This window comes from Dromaius novaehollandiae, chromosome 9 (assembly GCF_036370855.1).
Source record: "Dromaius novaehollandiae isolate bDroNov1 chromosome 9, bDroNov1.hap1, whole genome shotgun sequence".
Taxonomy (NCBI): Eukaryota; Metazoa; Chordata; class Aves; order Casuariiformes; family Dromaiidae; genus Dromaius; species Dromaius novaehollandiae.
The window spans coordinates 26,625,225-26,651,905 of record NC_088106.1 but is presented as its reverse complement, the minus strand read 5'-3'; the positions used below and the strand labels follow the sequence as shown (position 1 = coordinate 26,651,905).

The 26,681-nt window shown below is 46.3% G+C and overlaps 1 protein-coding gene across 1 annotated transcript; it reads right to left on the bottom strand.

The window, feature by feature from the left end:
- Window positions 1-1,368: 1,368 nt before the first annotated feature.
- KLHL6 (kelch like family member 6) lies at window positions 1,369-23,719 on the bottom strand. The gene is made up of 7 exons (XM_026109551.2): window positions 23,214-23,719; window positions 18,104-18,269; window positions 11,983-12,432; window positions 9,229-9,466; window positions 5,570-5,772; window positions 4,400-4,613; window positions 1,369-2,372 (listed from the first exon to the last, which is right to left on the bottom strand). Exons 1-7 carry the CDS (start codon window positions 23,471-23,473, stop codon window positions 2,071-2,073), a joined length of 1,833 nt encoding a protein of 610 aa, XP_025965336.1. The 5' UTR covers window positions 23,474-23,719; the 3' UTR covers window positions 1,369-2,070.
- Between the last annotated feature and the right edge of the window lie 2,962 nt (window positions 23,720-26,681).

Genomic DNA, 26,681 nt, shown 5'->3' with positions numbered 1-26,681 from the left:
GCACTTGTCTCTGCTAAACAGAGTTAAGAATTAATTTGTATTTGGAAGTTTATTTGGAGGATTTTTTCCAACTCAGTAGACTGATCTTTCTCAAGCAAAAAAGTACTCTTTTTGCTACTGACGTGGCATGAAAGAAATCAGCAACCAACTCCTAACCTGAGGGCTACTGCTTTTTACAGTGATTCCCAGTAGGAAGAGCTGGTCAGCTCTGGCAGCTGCTTTCGCTGGCTTGGGCAGCAGGCAAAGACAAGGAAGTGCAGCTCCTCGAGGGAGAAGGGAGCCCACCCGCTTCATCTGCCCTCTCCTTCCCTACAGACCAGCCAGTGCTGCTAGCCGAGCCAAAGCTAGCGACTGTTTGTCATCGCTGTCCTCTGAAAACTGAGCAGGACGGGACAGTCTGGGCACCATGGGAGAACTGCCGTACCCTGGAGAAGGACAGGAGCAATAGAGGAGAAGGAGAGCTGAGGAAAGAAAGAGATTGAGAAAGGAGAGACTGCAGGATGGATTAGAATAAGAAAATGTGGCGGTGGGCTTGAATAACAGAGTTTGAAGGGATGTGTTGAGTTGTTTGAGAAAGAGACAGGGTTTCTAGCAGACTTTCTGAGGGAAGGACGTGGTGCAGACTGCCCTAAGGGCATGCATCTGCCACAGGGCCTGCTCTGTCCTTCTCAGCCCTGCCTGGAGCTGCTGGGGCCCTGCCATGCTGCTGAGCACTCTGCAATTAGTGTGCTGAACTTGAGGAACCCAGGACTTCTTCCCAGACCAGCATGAGAGAAATATTATTTTTAATACTGTATAAGGCAAAAGGAGACATTACAAAAAGGGGGAGAGGCTGGGGAGGAGGCAGTGCTCTCTGCTTGGAAAGATGTGTTTTGCACTGTGTTTTCTATGTTTGATTTAATGGTGAGTTGTCTCTTTCCAGCAACTAGGCAGGGGAGGAGGGAGCAGAGTATGTTCCCAGCCCTTGGCCAAGAGTGTCCCGAGGCGTCCCAGGCATGACCTCTTCAGTGTGTATTTTTCTTTCTGTACAACTGACCCAGATGCTGGGACTGGAGACTCGGGCCCTGCTGGCCTGTTGTACCTTTGCCTCTTCTGGCACAGCATGTGACTGTCCCAGGAATCAGACCTGGGTACAATACCTAGAACTGTTTTTCTTTCGAGCAGATCGTTCTGTCCGTCTGCATTCCAGGAAATCCAAACCCGTGAGAAAAAGCCTGGGCCAGCACTGCCACCCAGTGGGGAGGAAGGCAGAGAGGCGAGCAGTACTCCGGTTATATACTGGCGCAAAGGAAAAGAGACAGCAATAGGGAGAAGAAAAAGGCCTGTCAGGCAGAACAGTAAACCAACCCAGAATACAAGAAAAGGGAAAATAGATTTTGTTCTCCTTTATTAGAAAACAGCTACAATGACTGTGCAGTGGAACGAGATTAGCGTTTGTCCACACCTGCAGCCTGTGCAGTCTCTCTCTTGGGAATGACAGCGAGGTTTGCAAACTGGGATGGACTTTCTGGTCACACAGAACTGAAGAACTAACAAAGTGTTTTAAAACAAACAAACAAAACAATTTTAACTCTAGCTAATGTGCCAACCACTGGAAAAAAAGCACAGCTTTGGAGGAAATGATGTTACATTTCACCAAAGTCACAAATTTTTCATTCCAAAAAAGCTTCTTCTCTTTTTCACTAGTAGGTGCTGCAAATCCAGCTAATCACAATAAATAGGCAAGCAAACTTCAGGGCCAGGCTAAGCCAAGTCAAACATGTTGCAGGGCAGATGTAGTTGGGAAGTGAATTTCACACATGACATTTCTTTGTCTGATTGGAGGTGTTGCATTGGCAAGAGTAAGCTACAGCTGGTCTGTCTGTTTTTCTGTAGAGGGAAGGGATTAAGATAATTTAAGGATATACTGTACAGAGGGAATGCAAGGGCTGAGCATATATACAGATATTCCGCAGAGGACCCTCGTGGCAGTATTTCCATCCATTGCTACCTGCCTCTAAAAAATGTCGCCCTGGCAGTCCATGCCGCAGGGGCACTGAGGTATTGTATTTCATTGCCGTTCTTCTGTAGTCAGACAGAAACCGCCCCAGGCACAATCCTGCGGATGTGTGTGTATGACTTCCTGAGGGTAACGCTCCCATGGTGAGACACCCCCCGAGGCAGGACACACTCTTCTGTCAGCTTCTGAGTTTCAGGGTCCCAGCACAGCACTGTCGCAATAACTTCGTTCTTTTCATCTCGGCCCCCGGTGATAAACAGCTTGTTGTTGCATGGGGAAATCCCGCAGCTGGCTCTTTCATGGGTGAACTGAGTCACGAGGCACCAGGTATCTTCATGGGGGCTGTATGAGTAGAGTGCTTTCATTGCCCCACCTGCAGATGAAACAAATATGAGTTTGCACTGGCCGTTCCTGTAAGAGATTTTTAACTAAACAAGCCATTTCAAGGAGGCTCCATTCCTGGCATTTTTAAGAATGATTTGTGCCCCAAAGCTGAGCGAAAACAAGGTCACAGGACACTTTATTGTTTTGAAAGTCAGATCCACAGAAAGTCACTTATTGTTCGTAAGGCTGGGAAGCTTAAGGCCAGAACAAACTGCTGTGATCATGCAGTGCGACTGCTGTGCACTCAGCAATGAACCTGTCTCCTACCTGCTGGTTAAGCTAAGGACACAACTCTAGAAAATACAATCTTGTTTAAAAGAGCTCAGATCATGAAGAAGTAGATTTGGAAAGCTGTCACTATTAAAAATGGGTGTTTGACTTCTACACTGACTGCTCTAACTTCGGGTCTGCCTGCCCATTAAACCTTTTTCTGCCTGGATCTGGCCGTTAAGTCCCCTTCCTCACTTAGGGGTTTGTCAAACTGACATCATCTTAAGGTAAGCTAAGCAGACAGTGATCTTCAGTTTCTCCATGTTTCCCAAATCTGCAGTCATTCTTGAAACTTTTTAAAGATCCTTTTTTTGGGAAAAATGGTCAATACCTCAGCACCCTGGAAAGGCTCTGGAAATATATTTTCCCCCTGGAGTACCAATAGCTAAATTGTTCTTATTCTGAAATTTAGAGGGACTGGGTGTATCTTCTACAGCAGCTGTATAGAATAGGGACAGGGAAACGTAAAAGCCATGGTCTTACTATGTGTTGCAATGCCTGGGATTCTGCCTCTTGGCAAAGTGAGCATTTATCTGTTTTAGTTATAATAAATGTAATTTTTGACTAGTCCAGAACTTGATGGATGATCAAGCCACTATGAGTGGCTTAAACAAACAAGTCAATTAGAGCAGGCGAAAAACACCCATGTTGCTAGTTACAGTGATTCAGCTGGCAGTTGGTAATCTATCAGTCTGGGTAATTTGATTGCTTTGGATGCAGTAACCATATGGTCTTGCATGGGGCTGATTTCCATCCAAAATGAACTAGATTTGTTTCTCAGGTAGGGAAACCATAGGTTTACTTGTGGACATTTCTGCCTGAAAGATGCTGAATGAATGTACCTGGAGTATCATGTCAAATCTTACCTGAGAGTTGTGTCAGCTAACCCATAAGTCATGCCTTCTCTTTCTATCTCTCATTCTGTACAAGTAGGCTGAAGTCAATCCCTGTGCTGAGAAGCAGCACAAGGTATGTATATCCACATGTAAGGTACCTGTATATGCATGTGCGCGTGCGCGCACACACACACTATAACTCTCACTGCAGAATGGCATTTACTGCTTGGTGATATCCTGGCTCTATGCCAGCCCTCAGCACCCTGTTGATTATTCTGCAAGTGAGAAACTTGCTGCACCTAGGCTGGGAGAGGGAGAGGGAACTTCTCTGTGCTCCTGTTCTTGAAATAAATGTCCCTCTTTCCACTCTTCTTTCTCCCAACACCATCTGGAGATGTACTTGCAGGCTCCCTCCTCCTTCCCCAGCTCAGCTCACCAGTGTTAACCTCCTGTTCTTGCATCTTTGGTTCTTTTTCTGGCAATTGACTGAATTAGCCCCAAGCATGATCTAGTGAAGATCTGTGGGTATCTCTGGCTCTGCTCCCATGAACTGCTCCTGGTACTTATATCCCTACATAAACGCTGTATGCAGTGGGCTGCCTAATGCCCCTGGAGAGGAGAGGGGACGTGAGGTAGCCCTGAGTTCATGCCCTTGCTCTATGTACCCACCTTTGGATGGCTCAATTGTCTCTGGGCCTTGGAAGACACCTACCATGCTAACAGGGGCTTAGATCTCTGCTTGGTGACTCTCCACTAGTTTGTGAATGTGCTGGATTCCCCTCCTTGCTAGGCTTGGTGGGACGAGCCATCTGACCATTTGACTATGCTCCATGAGGTTTGTGGGTAGAACCAAACACAGACACAAGCCCTGCTATGGCTAGACAAGAAGGAGCGTTAATGCTTCACCTACCCACAACGTAAATGTGGTCACGGAAACTTGCGGCGTTGATGCATTTGGCCTCCACTGGCATGGCAGCTTTCAGGCTCCACATGTTGGTAGCGGGGTCGTAACACTGTGTCTTGTCCGTCGCCAGCTTCCCGTTGGGTCCTCCCCCGATCACGTAGAGTTTCTTCTTGTAGCTCGCTGCTGCAAAGGAGCTTACGTTGACCATGAGAGGAGCAGCCTGTGCAGCCATAAAAAATCATTAGTTATCACCGAGAGAGGATTTTGATTTCAGGTAGTCTAGATTCATGCCAATGGGGTGGGAGCCTGCTGAATTTTAAGTCAGATGTCCCTGCTAAGATGATCAGTAGGATCCATAAGATGAGATATCTGGGGGTTAGGGAGAAGAGTGTTTCAGCTTTTTTCTTAAGATTGTGAACTCTTTAATAAAAGTACACTGTGTTCAAGTGTTGTCATTACAATTATATTGTCAACAATTCAAAAGCTAGGAAATGCCAGAAATGCCCCAAATCTCCATTTTTTACTTATGCATATTGAAAAAACATGAGAAACTTGTTTCTATTAATCTTTCTGCCTGCAGCTATGACTGTTAGATTCCTCTGCAGATTCCTCTGCGTTCCTTAGTATCATCTAAAAACTAGGGTCTGAATCTGCCGTTATGTTGCCTAACTGGTTAATCCCCTTAATTTCACAGATTATTGGCTTTCTAGTACTCTCACTATTTGAAGCATAGTTAGTAGAACTGTCTTTTTTTCCATCCTGTTTACTTTGAAGCCTGCACTTTCAACCTAAATATATAACTCATAGCATATATAATTTGCAGGTTGATATATACCTTATATATTAGAGTAGCAGTTTCAGCCTATGCTGTGATTCACAGTAGAAACTGTGTTTTTACTCAGTGGTTTATGGACTGCTAACTAGAGGTCTTTGGAAGCTAACTGAGAAACTCAGGCATAAGATGTCTCCCGTAATTTGGCAGGAGATCCTGGGATTTTTACTTTCTGCAGGATCCACATCTCGGGAGAAAAAAATACTTAGAGTGTTTGCAAATCAGAAATACTTTAAAAGCACTGTACTATATCCTGTCACATGAAATTTCGTGAATTAATGCTCTAACATTTTCTGATTAAACTAGTTCAAACAAGTAAAACGTTATGTGATACAGTATTTTACCTCAGACCAGCAGTTATGAAAGGGATCGTATGCTTCCATGCTGTTGATTCTCTGCAGGCCATCAAAACCTCCAATGACATATACTTTGCCACCCAGCACAGCCATTTTGTGCCTCCATCGCCCAATATTTAGATATTCAATTTGTATCCATTTGTTGATGGAGGCGTTGTACTTCCAGACATCATGCTGTGTTTCTTTGCCACCTGTAGTGTACGTGACACATGTAAATATGATAGCATAGCTTGTATTTGCTCAGAATCTCCAGTATGTTTAAATTTTAATAACTCTCCCTCAGAACAGAAGAGAAATCATTCATCTGTGCTATTAGCTTCTTAATTACCTGCCGCAGTGGGCTGGCCCTGTTACAGAAGAAGACAGTTTCTGCATTTAGTTGACTTCCTAGTGTTCTGTGTTGGAAAGAGAAGGAAACTCTGAACAATTTTTACAGGCCAATTCTTCAATAAACCTAAATCACTCTTCCACACTTTACCAGACCACAGCTTTTTCTTTGGCACTTGCATTTTGATTCTCAGTAAGCAGCCAACCACACACAGCACGGTGATGTGCAGGAGACTTTTGTGAGTCGCTGGGGCTTTGCAGAGCACTGGGAATTGACCGATAAACAAAGGCAATTTAAGTAAGATAGTCAAGGATGCTGCAGTCCTTAGTGCCAAATCCCTTGAAGAAAGATCTGTACAGGGGAGGTCCTGTTAAAAATAGGCAAGCCAGTTCACACAGGGTAAATCCAGTCAGCTGGCCAAGTGAATTACACAGTAAAAATAGAAGACAGGTCTCTGAGCTCCTATTAATTTTAGACCTGCACTGACATGTTAGAAGTTTTACTATTGGGACCATATGGCTAGAATCTCTTTGTTATATCTCTGTAGTCTCTTTCTCTCCTGACTTGGAATTGCTTTATATTAATATGTGCACTTTGAAGATTAAATTGGACCCTGTGAGTTCATTCTAGACCTGATTTGCAAACAAATCTTTCCTCGCTCAAAAGTGGAGAGCAATGTTTTAACCAATACTTTTATTTGCATGTTATTTTTGGTGTAACTGGAACATGCACTGAAATAGCTAAGCTTGAAACCCGATGCACAGACTGGGTAGCTTACCCTATCATCTGTGATCTGATTAAACAATCACTTCACTGGTGAATATACTGGAAAGAGAATTCATATTCCATTGAGGAAGTGTCTGCCTTCATTGGTATTCTGTACTGCAGCCAGATCACTGCAAACTGATGGCGCTCATCTCTGGGCCAAATAGCAGATTGAATGGAAGATAATTAGCATGCTAGAAAGAGTCGTTTGTAATGCTTTTGTCTAAGTATTTTTCACATGTATGTGTTGAATTTTATTTGCACTCAAATAGCTGAAGTGGCTGAAGGGCCTGAATGCAGCATTCATGTTCACAATGGGGCTGAGAGGCTGCAGGTGTTCCCCTTACTCCCCCTTGGAAATATCCCATTAACATTAGCGTGTTCTTTCCTGTGCGGGATGAAAGCTCTTTTCCGAGTCTGAGCGGGACCAGGCGAGTGAATTATCCTCACACTGGGAGGCAGGAGAGATTTTAGAGTGAACTGGAGGTTTATTTTGTTTCTGTTCTTTCTCTAGACCACAGTTCTTTCTAATTTGAGGAAAATTTGTAATTAAATTAGTAACAGTAACAGAATGGTGAGTGATAATTTGTGTCATTTATAGTTATACATGAAGTGTTTCAGTCCATACCATCAAAGCACTTAAAATGTTTGGGGAGATGGTGATCTAAAGTAGTAATACACCTATGCAAAGGACTTGCTCATCATTTTAGTGCCAAAAGAGTGAGGAAGACTGTGAACTGTAACAAGATGCTGAGGGAAATGAGCATGTGGGAAGGGAAAGGCTGAAGGATGGAGGTCAGGTTAGGAAAGATGCGTGTCAAGATAGAAAAGAACCAAGTCACAGAAGCTAAAAGAAACAAAACAGAGTAGAAGAACATGCAGGAGGGGGCAGGAATGGGCCACTAATAACCTGGGGGGCCGGGAGGAAACTCCTAATGATTTTGGTCCATTAAGCCCTTTATCTGGGGGGAAAGGGTGAAAAGCAGATAGGAGGAAGGCATGGGGGATTGGAGGGAGGGAGTCACAGGTCTGAAATGCTGCGGGGAAAGAAGAAAGGGAATGTGTTAGACTGGCAGCAAGACGAAAGTCAGCTTATACTCACCATAGTAGGGGATGTATTAGTCTAGCCTGGAAGTAGCCTGCATAGAGCATTAGAGAAGGGGGAGAGGAGACACTGGAAAAGGCATCAGGAGTAAGAGTAAGCAAAAAGCCTGTGACCTTGAGGAAGAGGAAAGGGTAACAGATTAAAAGCAAATAGAAAAGAGACTTCTCAGCTCAAGGATGTGAAGGTGTGAGGAATGTTCCCTAGTCAGGATGTTTGACTTCCTTCCTCCCTATAACCTGCAATGGAGGGTCAGCCTCCAGAGAAAAAAGAAACACCCCAGGGTGGACTGAAAAGAATCTCCTGTATTTATAACTAGGGGGGAGTAATTCTTATCCCAGGATAAAGATATAGTAAACATTAAATTGGAATGAGGTAATAAAAATCCGTGGAGTCCCAAAAGGGAGAATGCAATGAAAGATATTTAAGTAAAGGCAATGGACCAGTATTCATATCTAAGCAGCACGTTGTCACTTTAGCCTTCACTTCTCCTTCCCCACGTCCTTTCTACTCCTTTCCTGTTCTAAGCAAGCACAGAACTTGGTGAATGACTTTACAGGCAGAAGTCTCCTACGCATGGGGGCACTGCTCTGCGTCTTGGTCTGGTAACGTGGCAGCAATTACAGCGTCCTGTCGCTTTTCCTCTGGAAAGCAGAATGAGATCACCAAGCTTATTTTTGACAGACCATCAAAACTGGCTGTCAAACTGTAATGACTAACTAACTTGAGTTTAACCTTTTTGATTGTCAAAGTGAAAACTTTATAGCTCCAGGATCAACCCCCCACATGGAGCTCAGCTATATTTCTGTGGGAAGTTACATTTACTTCCTGGAGCTCTCAGAATGGGAGCCTGCAGAAGGTATGTTCACACTCATGCTGTGTGTCTGGACTGTTGGGTCTCGTCTGGCTCTGACAGTTAATATTGCCTTTAGCAAGTGGGCACTTTTAGTGTCCTATCTGATGCACTGCTGAAGTACTCCTGAAAATGCAGTTTTCATTTAGCAGCAGAACAGCAGTGTCAGGTCCCTGCAAATTCATGACTGATTCTCGCAGAATGAGTCAGATTCTGACAGATCCTTGCTTGTGCATGTGGAGCTGTGAACAGCATTAGTACAGGAAGACGATGGAGCAATTATTCTTCATTTGATGTTTGCTAAACAATTTGTGGGGGCCTTTCCATGATCATGGTCACCGAGTGCTTAGGGTGCTGCACACTAGTAGCTTTGCCTATAGATTAATAGTTGTTTGAAAAGGAATCTTGTGCTAAAACTCTAGCTAGAGCCAAGCAGTGTCCTCACACCCAGCACTTCTCTTGAGCCTGTTCAAACCCAAAGCCTTTACCTGTGGTACTAAATTCTTCTAAAGCTGCCTTGCCTATGCTCTTGATAAAAGCTGGACTATTTGTGAGAACCCTCTGTTCCCCTTTTCCATTCCCAACATCTTATTCCTTACCTGATATGTAGACTTCGTTTTTTAGCGTAATGCATGCAAACTCCACCCATTTTTTATTCTCGTTCTCTGTCTCCTGTTCTGTGATCGGTAATTTTGCTACTTCCAGGCGGCTTCGCCTCAAAGGATCCAGGCAAGTCACTTCTGCTACAAATTTCTCATCTTTTGTACAGCCCCCTATGATCATAAACACCTCAGACTGGAACTCGTGCATCCTGGGCTTGGTTCTCTCTGTAATAATCTAAATGCAAGCAAGACAGAGTGAGTACACAGGGTACTTACACCTACAGTCACAGAAAGGTCTGGTGGCCTGTTTTCTGATTAGCCCTTTTGTAAATCACAGCTGGCCTACAGTCAACTGAACGAATTATCAAATGCTAAGTTGAAAGCCTGGAAAGCATGCTAGAAGCACTGCAGTAGAGATTGTTGTATCCTTGCTTCAGCAGTATTTCTCCAACACCAGACTCATTTGCTCATCCACAAGGATCCTTTCACATCCCAGCCTCTTGGAGACTGCCAGGGTGGCACCATGCGGTTAAGGTGAGCATTAGTGACAAAGCTGGGTGCATGTGAGGCACCTGGAGGGGAGATGTTTCATTTGGACTGACAGAACAAGGGGAAGGTAGGAGGGCCACGAGGTTTGTGTGTGTCCTGGGGAGCTTGGAGGGAGCAAGACTGCAGTCAATGCTAAGAGAAAATAAGCAGTCTTGTACTATTTGTGCTGAAAAGGGTTGTTAAAGTGTCAAAGCAATAGTAATTCTCTATTGTGGGAGTTGTTTTGTTTGTTTGTTTGTTTGTTTATCAGTTGTAATTTTAAGGCAAAATTAACAGATCTACTTAAAACCAGCACCAGGCTCTGATATATGGCTAGTTTTCATTTACTGCCTGTTGGCTTAGCTCATTGACCAGATCTTTGTCTCGGGGACACTGGAAAAAGTTATTTCCAGGGTAAATGTTCACCAGGAGCAAAGAATGCACAGGGGGTTCTGGGAGACGTCTGTTTTGCTTGGAGAAAATATTTGCAAGCAAGTAAAAATTATTGCTAATACAGAGGTGCATTAGTGTCCAAAGGTATGCTGGCTCTATGTGGAAGGACAGGAAGGATAACTCTCTTTATCCCCCCAGTTATTCACGCTGGAAGAAACGCAGTGCAAAAAGTAAGGGGAGCACTGGGAATCCAGGAGTTTGTTCCTCTAGCTCTCCGTGTCACAGGGCATTTGTCAATTTGCAGCCCCTCAAAGTCTGCTGGGGCAGATGTGCACCCTTCTACATCTTATGTCTAGTGAGAATGAGATTGCACTTGGTATCTTCTGCGCCCCTCAGAGAAGCAGCCCATGGACCCACAAGATCTGTGGAGTACAGGTTAAATGCTATTGCAGCAGGCAGCTTGCTTACAGTTTTAATGTATTTCTATAAATGGACATAAATTGCCTGTATTAAAAAGGATTATTTATGCAGACATTAAAAAATCTTCTGTTTTCCCTATGTTTAGTGAATTATTAAGTAACATCTGTCTGGAAACTTGCCACATTTTAGAATTCTGTTTTTAACCCATCTGTCACCATTGCCAGGCAATAGCACTGGGCCGGGTAGCTCGCAGGGCTGCCTCTGACTTTCTGCGCCTTGAAGGCTTAGTGGATTGAATGTTTGACCCCAAGCAACACTCCCTTCATCTAGCCCCCACACACCCGGCAGCACTGCCGTCTGCAGCCAGGCCCTGCTGCTAAAGAGCAATCCCAGCCTCCAGGCGCACGAGACACGGCTGCCTCAGTGAGTTACCACCAGATGGGCCAGCACTGCCCCAGGCCGTTGTGGCCTGTCCTATGCAGTTCACCAGCACAAAGAGCCCTTGGCCTTCTACCCCCTGCTGTGACTCATGTTCACTGTTAGCGATGGACCCACAGCCTGTTCCCGGTGGCCTCCTGCCTTCCTCTGACTCTCTCAGACTGTGGACTCTCTCAGACACATTTCCTCACACACTCATGTAACCTTGCTCCTGTTCATTTTGAAATCTGACCTCTGGTTGTAACCTCTATCCCACATTTCAGGCCAGGAGATGTGACTGATACCTAACTTTCCAAAGAGGACGGGCAATTAGGGAACTGGAGATCCACCACGGCCTACCTTGAGCAAGCAAGATAGGACTTGACTGATGTCAGGATGACCCTGTCTCTTTGGGTGCTGGGACCTGTGTAAATGAGGAAGATAGACAGACCTCTTCTCTGAGAAGAGACTGCCTTCTTCACAGCAAGTTCTCCCTTTTCTGAAAGATTTCCCCCCATAAGTAGCAGATGGAGATGCTAAATCTTCAGATTTGATAGAGTGTCATTACAGATCATGGCAGGGTTTAGTATGGTAATTATTCTTCCTTTCTTGGGCTCAAAATACTAGCTAAGAGGATGAGGGGTCAGGAGTAGTACCGTTTGCTTTGCCTGTCTAGTGGGGAACTCATCTGGTGTCTTTGTTTAGCTGCTCAAGTGTGTGAGCGAAGGTTTGTGCTTAGATGTTCATAAACAGGAAGCTGTCTGCTTTGATACTAAAACAAACTGCCTGGAAGCTTTTTAAATCATCGGGATAACTGATAAAGCCCACCTTGTTTTTCAGTAGCACCAGTTAGTGAAACTTAAGTGTGAATACCTCTTTTTCTGCCTCACAGTACCACTCCTCCCCATGGGATTTTTGAGCAGAAATACACCGTATTTAGAAGGAGTGGCATCACCACTGTCCTCCTGTTTGACAAATACTTTTTTTACTCACCTCATTGCCTGATAGATGGTACATTCTTGCTTCCTGGAGCAAAGGGAAGACATCTGGACACTGTCTAATGAGTTGATCAGCTTCAACTGTCTCTACGAAATACCAAGGGTCCAAGAGGGGCAGCCGGACATTCTCCAGCACATACGGCAGGAGAGGAAATCTTTCTGACTCCTTGTAACGTACCCAGTTCATTACTGTTTCAAACACCTGTGCCTCTTCAGTGACGTAGAGGTCATCACTCTTCAGTGTGCTGCAGAGAACGTCAGCTGGGAGCTCCAGGAACTCCTCGTAGTTCAGGACCTGGGTGAAGTTCTGGATAATGTAGTTCTGCACTTGCTGTTTCAGGCTGTGCAGGGAGTGAGCGTCAGCCAGCCTCAGGATGCCAACGCAGTTCTCCGGCTGGAGGGCTTCGGTGAGAAAACTGGCACAAGCATCTACCATGCGCAGGAACTGTGGACACAAAAAGCATATAAGCACAGAGCAGTTACTTCTGTGACTAAATCACAGAAGAGCTTAGGAGTTCTGGGGGTAGGTCCCGATGAGCTGTGCACAGCACAGCAGGGAGCTGGGAAAGACAGAAATTCGCCATGTGAGGACGGGTGTCTCCCAGACTCTGCAGTCTCTCCAGAATGAAAATTTCCTTCTCTCACTGCTTTCTCTCCTTCTGCATTCCTCTTGCTCTTTTTACCCCTTGAAGGACTCAGAAAACCTGAGACTGTCATCAATCTGAATTGTTTCAAGCCACCCCTCAAAAGTAAAGGGGGTTCTACCATTCCTCTTCTCTCCTAGAGAACATAAAGAGGTAAGAACCATGGAGTTACAAAGTGCAGACCAGGCTGCCGGGCTTCAGATGTGGTTGCCTCGATTGACAGGTCAGCTCGGATCAAACAGAAGGGAGTCTGGTTTTGGAGTACTGGTGGCTCCAAACACTGTCCGCCTTCATGCTTCCGCCATCCAAACTCTGAGCGTGTCTGAGGCCTGGCAGGGCGGTGGAGAATGAGATGCTGAGGTGTGGGAGGTCTGCCTCCCCAGAGCCTGGGGGCATGCCATCACGTGCTGGGGGACACGGCAGGATAGGACCAGCCATCAGCAAATCTCTGAGTTGCCTGACAGCAAGTGTCTGGCTAGTGTTTATGCATGTTGAGGGGGGCCGTGGGAGCTTTTAGTGACCTTTGTTTTCCTTGTAATTATTATTGATTCAAAAAAGCATAGATGTGCCTTTTTCACAGACAGAGTTCTCCTAAAGAACTTGTCATGTCTGTGTCCAGAAGGGCATCACAACTGCTGTCATTAAGTTCCTTTGCACAGGTAGCCCCAGCTGAGGGGCCCAAATGTGCTGATCCCCCTGGACCACAGGGGTCTGTGGGGCTTTATCCATCAACTACGATGTGAGCAAGATTGGTTGCTGGGTGATTATTCAAGAAGAAAACAGTTCTGGGCAGAACTGTTAGGTTATAAAGCTTTATCCTGGGCTTTCCTTAACCCCTGTGATTTCAGCGCATCAGTATTTCATACTGCTTTTGTCACTAAGTGGTGCAAATAGAGACATACAGATCAGATGGGTCAGAAAAGATGCTGTGAATTTCCGTCCATGCTTTTTGGGTCTCTTTTGCATCCGGCGTCAGGAGGACAGCCGTTTTAACTTGCTCTGTCCCAAAGGGGAAAGTTGCACAACAGTAATTTAGGGGCAAAGGGGAAGTGAAACATAGAAAAACCATTTTTAAAAGCTATACTATTTAGATTTGTTTCAGTAATTAGGGTAGAATATTCTAGACAGAGCCGCGTCACGTTGACACATGTAGACTATTTACCAGAGCTGAGCGATCACAGACTTTGGGTACAGACTACCTGGTTCCTGTTTCACATTTAGATGTGGTCAGAAGTTTAGAGAAATGCAACTGACTGGTGAACAAGGGTGCACGAGGGCTCAGAATAAGTTGTTACTGTTTGTGATCTAAATATGTCAGTGGTGCCTGTGGCACCAGTGCAGAGCCCTGCGGCCTCTGCTCTCAGTGCCTGGCATGCCAGCCTTGCCGTTTCTTTCCAGGAGAGCACTAGGCTAGCACTTTGGACTCATCAGTGCATTTCCCTGAGGATCTGAAAGCACTTTGCCAACTCAAGGTAGTCCTCAGACCTGAGGCAGGTTAAGCATTAGCCCTTTCAGGGTTGGCATTAGCCCTTTCAAAGTTGACAGCAATGAGATGCAAAAAAACAAAGGAGGGATTTGTCAAGATCACTCATCAAGTCATTCACAAGCCTGGGCTCAGACCCCAGAGCTGCTTGCTCACCAGCCTGAAGTCTAACCACTGTACAGTACTCTATTTATACATGACTTGTTAAGAGCGATACTCACGAGATGACAAAAGAGGCTCTTCTCCCAGAAGGTGCACACTGATTTTAACGACCATGCAGGCACCACTGATCACGCTGTGTTGCTGCATTTACGGACATGCAGTTGCTGAACTGTGAGGTGTGGGTGTGAGAAGCAGTCCCGCTGGCGAGGGCTTAACCAGAGAGGTCTGACAGCTCAGTAGCTCATCAAGGCAGGACTTCCCCAGCCCTGCTGCTCCCCATCTCCAGGGTGTTCTGTCTCCCCGTAGAGGCAGAACTGCGACAACACTGCATCGATGCTGCCTTGCTGGGAATGCTCCAGTCAATCTTGTGAGAGCGGGTGATTCAGCAGGTGACTTCCAGAAGGAAGACAACCCTGACCCTATGATTCATCTGCTCTGATTTTTCTTGAAGAGCTCTAGATTTTCTTCTTTCTGTTCGGTGGGCCTCCCTCCTCATGCCATCCTAGGCATTTGAAAAGCTCTGTTTGCTGGGAACAGTTTCCTCAGTAATTGGATACTTCTCCTAACACCCCTTTGAATCCAGGATGTGACATGCTAGAGACATCCCACAAGCTCGCTTGGCCTCCACTTGGCCTTCTCTCCAAATAATAAAACCTTATTATCCTGATTTAAGGCCTTGCTTGTCCCTGCTTTGACCCAAGCTGTCTAGTGTGAGTGGTGCCAGCAGCACTGCCTCTGGACTCCCAGAAACTCCCAGAAAGGATGGGAAAAGCTGGCTGAAAGGGCTCACATTCATCATCCTTCTCTGTGTGCAGCACACTTGGGGGTCAGATCCTGCACCCTGCAGCTGGTCAGCCCTTGGCCAAGCGCTCTGCCTCTGGCTACAGGGGCAGCATGTCCCGGTTCAGCAGGAGCGCCTGCATCCCAAGGGAGCCCCCAAGGCATGGAGCCAGCCCGGTAGGGGCAAGGAGGGCAGTGGAAGGGGACACAGGTGACCCTTTCAGGGCAGCTTTCCAGGTGAGCTGACAGCTTTCTGAGCCTGCAGGCAGATTTCTGACCCAGGAGCTGCTAAGGATCCCTTCGACAGCAAACCATGCCTTCTTGTCCAGCACTCCTGGTCCTGCACAGTGGGTTTGGTGTAACTAGCCCTGTCCTGCAGCATTGCTGCAGAGCAGCAGAAACAATCACCCTGGCTGCTCAGTGCTAAGTGGTTATGAGATGGTCTTCAGATAATTGGCAAGATGTTTTCCTTGCAGTGTCTTGTTGATGAAAAGTGGATTAACATGAGGACGAGAGATGCTTTAGAAATCAGTAAGGCAGTCACCCTTGCTCTGCCCTCACCATGCCCTGGGGGCAGAGAGCAGCCCCGCTCTGCTCAGAGCAGAGGGAGGCAGCTTCCCTGGGGAAATTGGGGCATCCCACGCTGTCCTCACTCTAGCAGGCATTTCCACAACAGTGTCACCTGTGGCACTGGGCCCCCACTGCCCTTCCTGATAATACTGCTTCTGCTACATCTGTAGAGGAGCTTGCTCACTTCCCATAATCTCTTTGCTGGCCCCTCATCCAAGCCGTGCTGCTGAAGTGGGGTAATGCAGAGGTTACTGTGGGGCAGGAGGAGGGTAGACAGCCCCAAAGGCTGTTGTTGAATTACAGCAGATGAAGCAGAGCTCTCTGCCACAGCCCCGCGAAGCAGCAAAGATCCTGGCACGATAGGGAGATTTATCGGCTCCTATCCGCGCACTGTGCAGGTGGCAGCAGGCTGGGCTGGATGCCAGCCGGTGTGGGCATGGTGGCTGGGCAGCTGGCAGCTCAGGCAGAGGAGGTGACTATTAAACTCACATTGCAACCCAGCTCTAGGTGGAAAAACTAACCTGGTCACTTCAGGGTAGGACTCAGCTGTTCAGCAGCTCCCTGCTCTAACCCCTCTACCTCAGTTTCCCCCAGAAGGAAGTCTCCATACACAGGTGGGAGAGGGTCCCCTGCACACCGTGGTATGGACTCCTGCTCTCTCTGAACAGCCTTTCACCTCTCTCTGCTGACTGTTTTGGTTGAAATTGCCCAAAAGTTATTAGAAGGGAGTGAGAGAAGGCATAATTATATAAAACTTATTTCCTCAAGAAACCAGGCAAAAAATACTCTCTGGAGAAAAGTGGAGCATATTGGAGAATCTAGACCTGTGCAAATTATTTCTATTCTGGTTCATTATTGAATCTGAGAGACTGAGAAGCAGCACAGCCAAAAATGGTTGCTAATTGGATAAGAAGTCTGTTTGTAATTTTGTTTTCTCATGTCATTAATTGAAAAAGAAAGAAACTTTGAATAATGTTATGATAAATCGAGGCATTAATCTTTTCAGTTGTTAATATATTGAAATTAAATATTTGACTTTTTCTCAAATATTTCTATTTGTTCATCAACATAAATAGCAGAGGCGAGCTGGCAGAATGTTCATAGGTACTAAATCTTCTTTTTTATATAAAACCCATTTTCAGTCAAAAAACTCACCCCTGTCTAATGTGGAGCTTTAAGGCCTTGATACTATCCAAGCCAGTTGCAGTAAGGCTCAGGATCATTGCTCTTAGTAGGACATTCCTAGTTTTCTAGGTTTTTGCAGTTTACTGCTCTTGCTTATGGCACCCTCATGGTTTTATCATTACTCTTACAGTGTTTGATAGTTTCCTTAAAGCATAGTATCTGGGAATCAAATTTAATCTTAATTTTCATGCAGAATAGAGAAGAGAGAGGAAAGAACCTAAGTTTATGCTCTTGATGGGTTCAGGGAAAAGCCTAAGGAATGATCCTAAGGAAAAAAAGGTTCAGAAGAAAATAGAAAGAACACAGAAATGTATCCTAAAAATGAACCAACAGTAACCTTTTTGAGTTACTGCTATCAGTTGCAGTATTGGTATGGTGAAAACCTCAGTAAGCCACTGCACTCTGGCCCAAGGTGACCTTTAAAACTACACTCCTGTTTCTGTTGGTTAGGGAGTTAGTTACCCAAGGGAGCACTTTGCGAGAACCTTCCCTTCTCTCCTTGGAGCAGGTACCAACTCCTGTTACCCCAAAGGCCACGGGTTCGTTTCAGAACCACGTGCCCTCCGTTTGTAAGACTCGAGAATCTTAAGTTCAGAATGAACCATGATGATTACAGGGTCAAGGGTTTCTTACCTTCCTTAATAAAAAGAGTGGGCATACCTATACCCATGGGCAGCTGGCAGGTTTTTGTGGTTGCAACTTGTTAGCAATTTGCAGCTTGGTACCAGGGACTGCAATTTGGTAGACCTCACGGATGATTTACAGGCCATGTGAATACCTCATGGACTACAGGCTGAGCAACACTGCTCACGTCTGACTTCCTCTGTGTCCCAGGTCATGACTAAAATGCTCTACGTCAAGAGTCCTACAAATGAGGCATTCCCAGATGCCAGGCTGGGCCTGGTGAGGCTCCCCCTCTAGGCAGTGGCGAGGCAGAGACTAAGCTGGCCTCTTGCTCTGGATGCCCATCAGCCCCTGCCCGCTGACTGGCCTTTGCAGGCTCACGCCAGCCTCGGGGCACTGCCCCGCAACACAGCCCTGCTGCCTGTCCGCCAGCACACGTCAGCAGCCCTTGGAGGCAGAGCCGGGCTATTTGCCTGTTTGTACAGCACCTAGCACAGTAGCGTTCCAGTCCACGACTGGGACTGACAGTCTTTACCACAGTGTAAGTAAATATGAAACAAAATGTCTCTGGAGCCCATGAAATCAAAAGTGTGCATTGCTTTACCCAGGGTATGGCACGGTGTGGCCAGAGCACCATGCCTGGAACAGTGCATTTGAATTATCTGTACCTGAAAGAGGCTGGCGGCTTCCAAGACTTTCTGTACATTTTGCTTTGTGATCAGCATCTTGCTGGTGTAGGTATAGTCCAGGAGTATATTCATGGTTTCTGCATCAACTCCTTTGAGTATGATCTTCTCTTCATATTTCTCTCTTAAATCATTGCAGAACATGGCCCTGGACAGAGAGACATTCAGCTGTTACTGCATCCCAGCCAGGATGAGGCACTCTGAAAATGTTTGCTTATATGGATTTCAGCACAGACTACTCCAATTGCTTCATATTTTATGCAGTTAGCCCTGCAGCAGAGTAACAAGGAAAATCCTTTTGGTGCTTTCATACCTCTTTACTCACAAGTTTGATAAGGCTTATGCACATGATTGGCGCCCCAGAGCCGGGCCTGGCGGTAGACCCGGAGCTCCATGGCTGCACGCGGCACCTGGGAGCTCCCCTGGGAACAGCTGTGTCTGTGCTGGTGCCGCACAGCAGCTGTGTCCGCACCTCTGTATCACCTATTGGCCTCTTATGGACTCCCTCGTGTTTCTTCTACAGGCACAGCCCATTTGACCCAAACCTCCATTCCCCATACTTCATTAACCCATAGCCACGAGCACGCACATGTACTTCATACCCCTCAGCGAAGTAAATACCCTGGCGCTTCAGGCCTGCAGAATGCTGCTCTGTCTGAGCCCCGAGGGCCGGACCAGAGCCACATGTCTGACAGCCTCACCTCTAAGTTTCGCAGCGTCTTTGACCCCATTAATACCAGGGATGGGCCAGGAGGGAATGTCTTATGTATTTGCTTCTATGTAAGAGGCAGGCTTTTCCTTTGGTAAGTTTGGGGAGCTTGTAGTGGGTTCATAGAGTTGGTACCTCTTAGCTAAAGCATTATTTAGATAAACATGAATTGGAACTGCTGTTAGCCAGAAAGTCCGATGTTTTGTTGCATGGCGATACCACCTTTCCTTTGATGGATAATACTGCATTTGAAAGGTGTCAGCCACGCTAACCTTTGGCATGAATCGAATATTTCATGGGGGATATAAATCAGAAAATTTCCCTGAGAACCATGTAAATCCACTTTGCATCCTGATAGCTGCAAGACAAGCATTTTCTTCATCTGCATTTTCAATCCATCATTTTAAGTTTTACTTCCAATGCTTTTGATTTTATTTAAAGGGTGAATTTACTGTTGATCAATCCAGTCTTGTTCAGTGCATTCAGACAGTGAGATTTCATCTCGTTTGGAATCTGGCTCAACAAATTAGCAGCATGTGAGTCCTCTTGTAACTGCGTTGGAGAAAAACATGTGCACATCTACAGTGTTATTAGGAGTGCTCTTTACCCTGCATGCCAAGCCCTTCTTTATTAGTCATGTATGATGTTGACAGGACAGCATAACCTGGGAAGTGTCTAGAGGTCGTAAGTCTTAGACCATCTTTTTCTTGTGAAAATGGTGCCAGTTTTACATTTTTAATTACTCAGCTTCAGCTGTCTTATTGACACATCTTAGTGCAAAGTAGTTAGGCAGGATGAACAGCAAATGGCCTGAAGATACCAGCTACTCACTGCTCTATGAGCTACCTGCTCCTTGTCTCAGCAGAGATTTTATAGCAAGAGAGAGCTTGTATTAGTTATCTTGGTGTATAAAGCTGTCTTTTGGATAAAGAAACCTAACCTTTGAGCAGAAAACTTGGGCAGAAAGGTTACTTGTCAGAAAAGCTGTCCAGCCAAATTCTCATTTTCCCTTCACTCATCTCAGCTCATTACAGGGTTTTGATCCACTGCTCTGCTCCGTTGAAATCAGTGTATTTGAAGACATTTGAAAGGCATTAAGGCAAAACAGTGCCTTTTTGGTGAGTACAAGATTGGGATCCTCCTTAGCTTCTCTGCTTCCTGGTGGTGCTGAGTGTTTGACTAAACCTGGGGTGTGCAGGCAGGTAGCCATCTGAGAACAACAGCAGCCAGTACCTGCTTCTCCACGGGAATGGGGTTTCAGTGTGAAGAGGGAGGTTTGTGCGAAACAGCCGTTTCAATTGTGCGGAATTGGTGGGCGCCAAGTCTGCGTGCTGAATGTGACTGAGAAACGGGCCGTTGTAGGGCACAGGTGTTGTCTGCCCTTGTTCCTTTTATCTCTTAGGCTGGTGGCTGCAGTCTTGTATGCAGCCTTCCCTGTCGGCAAGGCGAAGCTCTCACTTCCGTCCGCCAAAGCCAGAGCGTTTGGTAGAGGTCAGTGGAGTTATGCAGCGTTACACCGTCACGAGGCAGCTCAGAAGCCAGCCGTGGGATCTTGTCCAAGTGCTTTCACCTTTCTGTCTCCTAATCTGTGAAGTTGGGTCAGAGCTGCCATCCACTCCTGGTCTTGGAGGGTACGGGGATTCGTGTAACATGGCTGCAGCCTGCCAAAATTGTGTCCAAAGCACCACGCTATCCCCGCAGTACTCCCCCCTCGACAGCGGCAGGGGAGAAGGGGGGAAGTGCTGTCTGAGAGAGCTGGTGGCTCCTGTAGTGGCCTTGCTTGTGGCCAGATGGAGTGGGCCTTCGCTCCCACCGTGTGTGCAGACCACCACTGCAACTCGGGACTGATCAGGCTGAACTTCTCTCCCAGGGATGGAAGTGCTGCCTCTGTACCTCTGGGTTTGCCTATACTTACCCAGAGAGGTGTGTGATTATTTTCCTTGTGACTCTAAATCCTTCAAGAGTGGCTACTAGTTTCACTGTCCCTGTTTTTTCTGTGGTCTCAGTCCCTGCATGATTCTCCACTCAGCCATTGAACCAACATTTAAGAAACACACATCTGAAGTGCAGAGGCCAGGGCCAAATCTAGATGCCTAAAAATGAGCAAATTTCCCCCCAAAATGGAGAAATCTCAATAAAATAAATGGGGGGCTGCAGTTTGTGCAGCTCTTTTTAAGCATCAACCCGCAATGAAATGCCTGTGCTCGGAAACATTCAAACACCAGCGCTGGAGTTTGAGGATGCTCTGGCAAACGTTGCTGCAACCTCTCCCAGCCCCCTTCTCCCACACCAAACTACTGCTCCAGTTTGGTCAACTTGCATTTCCCTTTTCTGCTTTGTTACCTTCACACAGGTGAAGTGCAGAGTTAATTCTTGTTTGTGTACGGATGCGGGACATGTTAGAAATGTTAGTTTATGTACTCTAAGGCAGTGCTGAAAGAAGACTAGACGTTACTAACTTTGCGGAGTCTTGTTTAAGCCCTCACTGAGTGCTGACGGTATGGCACCCAGCGTTCAGGAAAGGCGTTGTGTAACATGCTGTTGCAGGGGCCTGAAGCCCGTGACTCACAGGGTCCCCTGTGCACAGGACTCGGAGGCTCTCTAACAGTATGGTAAATGCTCCCAGCAGCAGCGTGATGTACGAATCTCTTCTTTCTTTGGGCCCATGCAGCTCCCAGTGAATTGTGGCAAGGTGGAATGAGTGAGTAGCAGAATAGTGAAGCTCATTTCCCTGCAGACTCGTGTCCTCCTTTCCCCCGTCACAGCAACCTCAGCTTCCCCTCCCCGAGCCCTCCGCTCTCTCTCGTTATTCCTCACGCACACGTGTTTCGCGGTCCCTCCTCCAGGACGCTCAGCGCTGTGCTGGGCCGCCCATGTTTGGGTGTTTGGGCGAGCAAGGACAGCATGTGCTTTGGTCGGTTCAAATCTATGGGAACTTCACAGTTGTGAGATTTCTGCCGCTCTGCCAAACTTGACTGAATCTAACCCGAAGAGGCATGAGGACAGGCCCTCACAGACACGATACGATACGATACGATAAATCTCAGTTCCTTGGGAAACCAGACCAAGCACAAACACCCAGGGGAGCAGTCTCTACGTATAAGTGTAATCCCGTGAGGTGAGGTGACATCCCGCCAGATATGCCCCCTCCTTCAATGGGACAGGCTGTAGCCAAGGTCTCAATGGAAAACTGGCTGACAGTAGTTAGCAGAAAACTGTTTTGCCTGTTTTGAACTGTTGAAATCCCTTCTGATTGCAGCACCATCTATTTATCCTCCTGATAATGCAAAAGATATTTTTACTGGGGTTTTTCAAAGTAATATTATGGTCATTCTTATTTTATCTTTTGTCCTTGCTGCACTTGATGCTGATAAGAACCACTCGTGCATCTCTGCTTTCAGCTGCATATATTCACATACACAATCTCTTTAGTCTGTTGGTAGAAATAATACCTATCTCCATTTATTCACAGATACAATCTCTGTTATGAGATGGTAAAACCAGAACTGTTCTTCAAGGCACTGCCAGCAAAGCTTACTAGACTCCATTTAAATGAACTTTCTGCTCGTGTCACAAGGGGTCACAGGTTCTTTTTTCTCATGTTTCCTCTGTAGCTATTCAGTCATCTGACCACTTTAGCAGTTAAAAGGAGAGAAAAAAAAATCCCAGACATGCAAATTTGATTGTTTCAATGATAATGGAAAATCTGTGTTAAAATTGATACTGGGTTTTTCTGTATGTCTAAAATTTTTTCTTGCTGGCCAGTGGTCTCAGGTAGATGATCTACCGTAGTACGGAAAGAATGAAAAATTCAAGGGGACCAGAAAGAGAAGGGGAAACGGTAAAATTTCTTTCAAGCAGATATTTCCCATTGCAGTTAATTTTCAGCAGCCCTAGGAAATGTGGGAAGTTCCTTTTCTTTCCTTCTCAGCAGTTTTATGCAATATACATTCTACCGCAGAACGATAATGGGAAAAATGAGCAACTCCCACAAGCCCACTCATATCTCCGTAAAACTACTCCATGATCTGAGTGGATTGTCCTCTTTGCCTGAGTCCCAAAGACATCATACAAGGGGCTAGAGTTCCAAACATCTGGTTAAAGTGCTATTTTCCCATCCCCTTGTCTGCCAGCTGCTCTCCTTTTCTTTGCCTGCCTCTAGCGGATTTGCAGAGTGCTGGTATCAGACCTCCACAAAATCCACAACTTGGCACCTGCCTTATTTATGTCTCTGACTGTAAAAAAGGAGCTGGAAGGTGTCAGGAATGCCAGACGCACTACAGGTCTGTGGAGTTCACCACCCAGTTTACGCTCCCGGGAGATCTGCCGTTCCAGCCTAAGAAGCCAAGTAAGTTTCTTGGTTTTGTTTCTTGACTGCCTTACCTGAAATAATTGCTTGCCGCCGCCAGGACCACTCGGTGACAGGAGAACTCCCTGCTTTCCACACACAGGATGACGTCCGTAAGGGAATTTTCTAGCCGAAGGTTCTCCAGGCCATTCTGGAGCACCAGGGAGAGTCCCGTATCGTCAAACTTGACCTTTTCACCGCTCGAGACTTCCACCAGGTCCCCCATTTTCCGTGAGCACTCATTGTCCACAGAGAGCTCGGGCTCCTCAGAGCTTTTCTCCAGCGTGTCACCCATTTTCTGGCCAGCAGCGTCTCATTCTGTTGGTGCTTCGATCTAAAAAGAGTCCCTGAGCCTCAGCCGAGTCACACTGCAGAAGTCAGGCGGATTTCCTGTCCAGAGCTCTCCACTTATCTATAGCTGTCACACATATATAACAGGAAGCCTTGCACTTTCTCATCCTGTTAACACAAACAAAGACTGTTTTTTTTCGGTGAATTTCAGGCAGTATCAACGTGTTTAGAAAGGACTTAAGATGCCTCTGTATGTGAGAAGATTACAAGTGACAGGGAAGGCCTGCCTCCCACCCTCCAGCCCGTCCTGTGGTCTTATCCAGATCTGCTTGTTGTAGCGATAGGTGCTCCACATGGCTATCAAGCCACTCCTGGCAGGCAGGGCTGCACAGGGGAAGAGGGTATGATGTCAAATTTCTTTTTCCAGGTATGTAGTTATTAATCACTGAGCTGGTACTTTTTTTTTTTTCATAATAGTATGCTCACATATCGAGAAAGCCCTCCAGGTGGCTGTTCCTCTTCCTCGTGACATGGTAGATAGTATGCATTGGACAGCTTTTACTTTAAGGCTAAATTGGTGTAACTCTCTCCAGGAGACGCAGCTGTACTAAAGAGCCTTGGATGATGGTATTCAGGCCCCTGCCACACGCAGCAGTGTTCCTCATGGGTGCATGCAGACAACGGTGTGTCACCGACTCTGGCTAAGAGTGGCAGCTAAGCAAAGGTGCCTCGGGAGCAGGGTGTGTGGGCTCATCCCTGGGACACCATCCCTGCTTGGGCCGTGGCTGTATGTAGCCCACAGTCCCCAAGATGAACCTGGATGGTGGGGTGGCCGCTCTGATGTGTGTCTGGGGATGCTGCAGGGGAGCGCTGAGGGTCGCCCTCCAACATGCCACTACACAGAGCACAGGGCTGAAGTTCTCACCTTTGCATCTCCTTGGATTTCACCTAACTGAGAAGCTGACCCATAAACACAAGTTGACTGATGCAGTAAGCTGCACAGCCTATTGAAAGTAAGAGGGTAAACTCCTGGGCTGGCCTGGGAAACTCTCCCACTGCGGGGTTAGAAAATCTCCCATCCAAGAGGAATACGGGGCTAATTTCTAACAGACTGTGCCTTTGTGATATTTATTTCTAGGAATCCTGGTTTGGCCTATCCTCAGGTTTCTGTTGTGCATATGGTTTCCTCTTTTGCCCTCTAGTGTGTACAGCTGAACGCAGGGAGCTAAGGGAGGCTTGGCTTAGAAGAAGGACGTGAAAGCACTGTTTAGAGAGGGCCAGATTCAGAGGGTTTTGTGCAGGACAGGAGGATCAAGAGGAAGTGAGAAATCTCCCTCCTGCTTTCCCCTACCTGCTTGTCATGGTTTTCTCTTCGTTTTCTGTAGTCTATGCAGAGCTTTGGCTTTTTCCTTCCCCAGTTGATGTAAATGTGTTCCTTCTGCCTTTTGTGCCAGCCTTTGGTAATGAAGGCCTTCTTTCTCAGGCCAGTCCCATCTTTCCACAAAGTACTGCTCCAGGAATACCATCAGAAAATGAACATGAGCACTCAAGAATATCAGGTGTGGTTTTGAAATCACAGTATTTTAACCCTAATTTGGGTTAGATTCTCTTTGTTCATCCTCATGACTTTTGACCTTAGGGAATTCCTCTTATCAGGCTTTTCTCTGATGGTGAGAGGCTTCATATTTTCTTTATCTATTTAAGTGAAAGCTGAGATTCAGCAGTGATCACTTGATTCCAGTTGCTGAAGCTTTAAACAAAGCACTAAAAGTTGCAAACATCGAAGTAAGATTGTATTGGCTGTGAGCGCTGGGAACGGAAACCCTGCAGTAACTAGGTCGGTTGATAGCTGTGGGATCGTCAGCATGCTACCCATTAATCGCACTGTAGAAAGGACCGTAGCAGCCTAAGCAAGTGTTGACTAGTACTAGCACTGATCACTATCTCCAGTCTGTCTCTTTCTGTGCCATTGCCAGCCCACATGGTGTGTTTTTAACTCTTAAAATTCAATTTTTTTCTGCCAATCACCTCCACTCTTTTCTTACCTTCTTTTCTAAGTGTTTTTTATAGTGTTCTCTAGTATTTGTAGAACCCTTGCTCAGGAATTAATCCCCAAATGTAGTAGGCAGTTGCATTATTTGGACAAGCACCAGGGCAGCGCTGACGGAAATGTTGTGTTTTGTACGGGTGTAAGGGAACACAACATCAGGGAGCTGTTTATCCCTGCTGCTCCATTGCCAAGACTGCAGCAGCAACATGTTCTTTAATCCTGGGGCAAATCCAGGTTGTTCCTTTTTGGTAGCTGCTTCCAAAAACGTCCTTCTTTTTGGCCTTTAGAAACGTCTTCTGGCTGCACTTCTCCTGTTTTCATTAAGTTAATTACCTGCTAGCTAAATTAACCAATTAATCTGGTGAGAGCTGAAGGCTTGTCTGTTCATGAGATGTTTGTCTGTGGTCTTTAGCTTACATGTACTGAAATAGCCTGTGTCAGTTCTGTACCAGCTTGAGACAACTGGTCGGAATTGCTGGCTGGATATTCAATATTCACCACTTCATTTTTGCATGGTAAGTTTGTGGAGCAATGTAACATCAGCGACTACTGCTTGTATTTATGTATCTCTGGTTCGTACAGGTTTGGCCGGTTGAGATTGGACATTGCTTTGCATCCTGCCCTGATCACCCCTTACCTATGAACGCTCTGTTGCCCATTGATCATGCTCCCCGCTTAAATGTTGATCTGTAGCCTGTTCCTGCAAGCAGCATCTTGTTACTGTGGCATTTCAGTACTGCAGAGCCTCAACATGCCAGGTGTATCTGCCCAGACTGGCCAGAGAAAGATTCAAGGAGCCCCTGGGAAGAGCCATTTCAATAAGGACATACATAAAGCCATGATTAAGAGCAGGGCCAGAAGGAGTCACCCACCAGCAATGGATCGAGAGCAAGGAGCTGAGACACTTAAAACAACAGCAGAGATATAGAAACAGATTTCTGACAATTCTTCCTACTTGTTTTGCTTCCCACAGCCCCTGTGCTGGAGCTGACCAAGCCCTTATGAATCTGTCAATCTGAGAGAGATCAGGAGAGAAACATGGGAAGATGCAACTATAGAGTTCATGGCAGCCTCAAATAGGGGAGGCCAGGTGAGAACTGACAGGAGTTTTTCTAAGCTGAGAAAGAACACACTGAGCCAGCCTGGCATCCCACTGGGATCT

Bases quoted from the DNA above. Each gene is read 5' to 3' on its own strand.
- KLHL6 (XM_026109551.2), bottom strand. From the start codon at position 23,473: ATGGGTGACACGCTGGAGAAAAGCTCTGAGGAGCCCGAGCTCTCTGTG. The intron at 12,433-18,103 runs GTACAGATAATT...TTGTGTCCACAG, and splicing joins AAGCCGCCAGCCTCTTTCAG to TTCCTGCGCATGGTAGATGC. The intron at 2,373-4,399 runs GTAGGTGAAGCA...TTTCATCTGCAG, and splicing joins TGACCACATTTACGTTGTGG to GTGGGGCAATGAAAGCACTC.